This window comes from Populus euphratica, unplaced genomic scaffold (assembly GCF_000495115.2).
Source record: "Populus euphratica unplaced genomic scaffold, PopEup_1.0 scaffold17.1, whole genome shotgun sequence".
Taxonomy (NCBI): Eukaryota; Viridiplantae; Streptophyta; class Magnoliopsida; order Malpighiales; family Salicaceae; genus Populus; species Populus euphratica.
In genome coordinates, this window is record NW_011499884.1 from 1,546,834 (window position 1) to 1,551,643 (window position 4,810).

At 31.7% G+C, this 4,810-nt stretch overlaps 1 protein-coding gene across 1 annotated transcript; it reads left to right on the forward strand.

The window, feature by feature from the left end:
• Positions 1 to 3,288: 3,288 nt before the first annotated feature.
• On the forward strand, positions 3,289 to 4,294 carry LOC105130053 (uncharacterized). Its single transcript, XM_011032373.1, has one exon. It carries the CDS (start codon positions 3,686 to 3,688, stop codon positions 4,019 to 4,021), a length of 336 nt encoding a protein of 111 aa, XP_011030675.1. The 5' UTR covers positions 3,289 to 3,685; the 3' UTR covers positions 4,022 to 4,294.
• The last annotated feature ends 516 nt before the right edge of the window (positions 4,295 to 4,810 follow it).

Sequence of the window (4,810 nt, forward strand, 5' to 3'; positions counted from 1 at the left end):
TTGCGTTGATTGATTTGATGCCATCCTGCATGATGCTAAGTTAACTTTCTAATTAGTAAAAATCAAGCTCTTAATCATTGGCCTTTTCTGGATGGTAAAAATCATATTCAGTGGGATCAAGTGGTAGTTAATCAGCATTAGATTTATTAATTATTAACCTCTTTTTGATTCATTTAGAATTTGATAATAATTGTGTTTGAGATTGTTGACTACGAAATTTGTGTTTGCTTAGACTTCTTTGAAGGGAATTTGCAATCTATCCAAAGCTATATATCAATTAAATAAAATACTGTTTATTTTCTGAAAAATACTGTTTAAAAAAATATTCTATAAAAATGAATAATTTTTTAATATACAGCAGTATCATAAAAAATTAGTTAAAAAATACTTTTCAGTATTTAACTATACTATTAAAAATAATTTAAAAAATAAATTATTAATGTTTTTTTTTAAGGTTTATTAAAAAATAAAAACTAAATATGATAGATAAAAAAATTTAAAGGAGAATAAATTTGAAACAAAAGTATAAATTCATAAATTACTTCAATTAAAACAATAAAAATAAATAATATGGACCAAATTTCAAAGATAAAAAAGTTAAAAGATGATAAAATTAAAAAAAATCTGATTTTATACATTATTTTAAATAAAATAAATAGGGATAAAAATAAAAATTGAGCTAATAAATAACAAAATTTAATTAAGAAATGATGAGAGAAAAATAAATAAAAATTAAAAGAATGAGAACCATAAAAATCAAATTGAATTAAATTATATGGGAAAAATTAAAAAAAAATCAAAACAAAATATATATCAATTAAAATATTTTAGAACCAAATTTTATATAATTTATAAATAACATAATATTTTTTTAATTTTTTTCAACTTCTAAAAAAGTATATTTCATTTAAAATGTTTTTTTTCTAGAAACTAAGAAAAATTTCTGTTCGGAAAATATTTTATATTTACATAAAAGCATCGCATTCTAAAACTTCACACAAATCTGTGCACCGAGTGATGAATTAATTATAACTATCATTAATATTGCTGCTAAATGATTGGTTTTGAAAAAAAATGATTATCATGTCAGTTTGTATAAAAATATTGTATAGTTTGTTTGAATATATAGAATTATTCCAAATTGATTACAATCTTAGCCAAATAGCCTGAATCCCTTTATCATTTTGCTTTGAAAGAAAGGATGATTAAGTGCATTTCTATTTAAATCGTGGCATTCTGGTGGGAACATAATGGCTGATTTATGATTGCTCATTGCTAAAAACATATAATTCGTCAAGTGTTAACACACACGCACGCACACACCAGCCACGTAGACGGGTATAAATCTGAGAAGCCTTGTGCCAAATTGAAGTCAAAATGAATGAAAACATGAACTACAGGAGCTGGAGGTGAAACCAACGCTGTAGCATGAACAGAAAGTAACCCTAACCAACCGCAGGGTTAAAAAGACAGAAAATCCAGGAAAAACTTGTAATTATTGATGGCTTCTGTTCCAAAAGATGCCAAGACAAGGTCAGTACGACGTCACCCTTTGAAGAAGAACAGAGACAAAAATTAACAAGTAATATGATATAACACCCCCCCAGTCGATCTTAAGTTGCTTGAGATTTTTCCTCTCTTCCCTTCCATTTCCTTTTTAACAAGGTTGCTTGGGTTCGTGCTGCAGGAACTTGCATAGAACTTTGAACTAAATGAATTATGAATGGGAACAAATTACAAGCACCGCATGTTTTCGAAACTTTGACGATAATCACAGGAACGTACCTTCTACATTGAAGATATGTTCGAACTCTTATAGTCATGCCAAAAAGTTCTAGCATTATTGCAAGACAAGATAGAGATCATACTCCATACGCATGTTGTCATTTCCCCTGTTTTGTCAGATTAAACAGCCCGTGACCATAAAATTCTTTTACCCTGCATTTCTGCCGAGTAAATTAATAGGATTAACCACCTTATATGGCTGATCGAAATTATTATTGTACATCTTTTGAGGACAAGATTTAGACTCGGCAACAAGATATTGAAGCCTTAACTTCTTCTAACCCAATGTCATCATAAATAAATTTTCAAACCCTTTTTATTAGCAACCACTTAGAGTATAATTCATAGAGATTCTTGCCTCGAGCAAGTTAATTAATATATCAACCAAAATATATGACAATCTTGTAGCTAGTTATTCGAAGGTATTATAATTATAATTATAATATTTTTAATTTTTTAAAAATATTTTTAATTTACAGTATTTTTTTTAATTTAAAAAAACTCCACCCTCTGAAAAGCTCATTTTGAAAGCTTAGATGAATTAATAAAATTTCGGCTGTCTTAAGTTTTTATAAAAAATACACATTTAAACTCGAGATTTATCATGCAAATTTTAAATCTTTTACTACCATAACATGCTTTTAGAAACTTTAATTTACAATGTATTAAGTGGAATTACCTCATGTTCATAACAATCAATTAAAAAAGGTTTTGGCATGACATAAATAGGAGTAATTGAATTGGTCGAAATTATACATCATCATTCGTAGATAGAAAACTTACATACCAAGTAATTGAATTGCTAGTGGTCATAGGGCAGCTTAAAAAATATAACATCACATGAACCATCTATGATCACTCAATTACTCTTGCAGTCATGAATCACAAGATGTTAAAATATATTTTTGTAATGAGAAAGTAAAGAGTATAAAAAATGTTCTTAAAATGAAGATGCTGTGATTATAACATTTTGTTTTCGATGTATCAGAAACATGATAGTTGTTATTGTTATTGCTCGGAAGGCTATCTAAGGTTAAAGAATTTGAAGGGTTACTGGTAAGTGATAACCATCACAAATTAACTCATATCCATCGGATTCATCATTGGCTGGTGAACCACGAACTCCCGGGCCATTTCATCATTAAAGTGTTGTGGTGATGATATTGACCTTGTGGTGAGTTTTGATTCAATCCATGGTCAAGTAGTCAACGCATGCATTCATAGAATCAGGGTAACCAAACAAACAAGCTTGGACGGGAAACAAGCCAGCGTGCTGACAGAAAAGAAAGAAAAGCAAGCCCCAGGAGGGCAAGCCAAGCCCTAGCCGAGAGTTCCAGAGCCACTGACAGCTAAGCCATGTATAGCCACTAGCCAAGACAGGCCCTGTTCAAAACACCAACCGAATGTAACTGTCAATCAAATAAAGAAAAACTAACACCATGTGAGAACGTAAAATTACATACAAATCGACAAGAGGCCCAAAAGAAAATGATTTTATTGAAGCCCCCTGAATTTAGATTTAAATGGCTAGAAAGGGCAACGTCTTGAGGCCCCCCTCCGACTACCCCTTCTCATTTTCCACATCTTCCTGTCCCTTGTAACATGGAGGAAATTATGGCATCTTTCCCTGCTCTTAGCTCTCTCCCTTTCTAGCCAACCATAAAACCTCTCACATAACACCAAAGACACACGTAGTTCTCGTAGCAAAGAAACCCATCAGTCACAAAGAAAGAAAAGAAACCCATTTTCTGTTTTATCATTGTAATCATATCAGAGCTCCTATAATTATATACCATGCTATTGCCCCCATCACTTTAATTGAAAGTCGAAACAAGTCCTATTTATCATTCCGAAACCTCTTCAAGCAAAGAAAATCTCAAGGAGGGAAAAAGAAAACGATATGGAGATTGAATCAGTCCAGTGTGAGTGTTGTGGACTGAAAGAGGATTGCACCCAAGAATATATTAGTGAAGTGAAGGCCAAGTTTGATGGCAAGTGGCTGTGTGGATTATGCTCAGAAGCTGTTAGAGATGAACTTAGCAGAGGTAAAAAGCAGTTTGGAATGGAAGAAGCTGTGAGAGCTCACATGTCATTTTGTGGTAAATTCAATTCGAATCCAGCAGTTAGAGTTGCTGATGGTATGAAGCAGATGCTGAGAAGACGGTCAGGAGACTTGTCTTCATCAAAATCTTCTTCTAAGAAGTTTTCAAGGTCGGCAAGCTCAAAACTGTACTGATTGAGGGGGGAAATAAAATAAAGGAGAGGACTCTTCCTTGCAAAAATAATATTGATAGCTAGTCATTCGTGGCCAGTGTCACCTTGTCTTGTACAGAGCATGCTTCCCCAAATGAGGCTTCTTCTTAGTTTTACTTTTCACTTAAACTTCGTGTGCTTTTCAACTCTCTTTCATCGCTAAGGGATAATTATGGAGACAGAAAATTTGAAGGGAAAATCCAGAGTTCATATTAATTGATCAAGTGGAATGAAAGAACTCAACCCCTTTGCATTACCACTGTTTTTAAGGCCGAGTTGAGTTTATCTTTTATTTTTTTAAAAAAAAAAAAAACTTTCTTTTGGCCTGTATCTTTATCAGCCCCACCCCTAAGCCGTCCCAGAAAGAAACCAACCAACCATATCTAGGCAGTAGTCATGCCTGAAAAGTTTGAGATCTCTTTTTGTTCAACCTTTAGACTAACGCTAATCAAAATTTGTTGCATGATGAAACGCAATCAGTTGGGAACTAAAATTGCCTAAAACTCGTTTAATGGCGGCATCGTTGTCTTATACAGTAAATTACAATAATTTCTTTGAGATATCATATAATTACAGATCGCTTAAAAGTATAGAAATATTACAAGAACTTTCTTTTATATATACTCGTAACATTTCTAATATTAATAGAATAATTTAAAAATATTCAATTTGAAGAGGGTTTTTATAGTATCTTATTTTTTGATGATCATTGTAATTTCATAACGTTTTTGGAACTTTGTACTATTTTATGTTGAGCGATTCATAGGGAAAG

What these genes read in the sequence shown, in the direction of transcription:
- LOC105130053 (XM_011032373.1), top strand. Translation starts at nt 3,686, where the DNA reads ATGGAGATTGAATCAGTCCAGTGTGAGTGTTGTGGACTGAAAGAGGAT.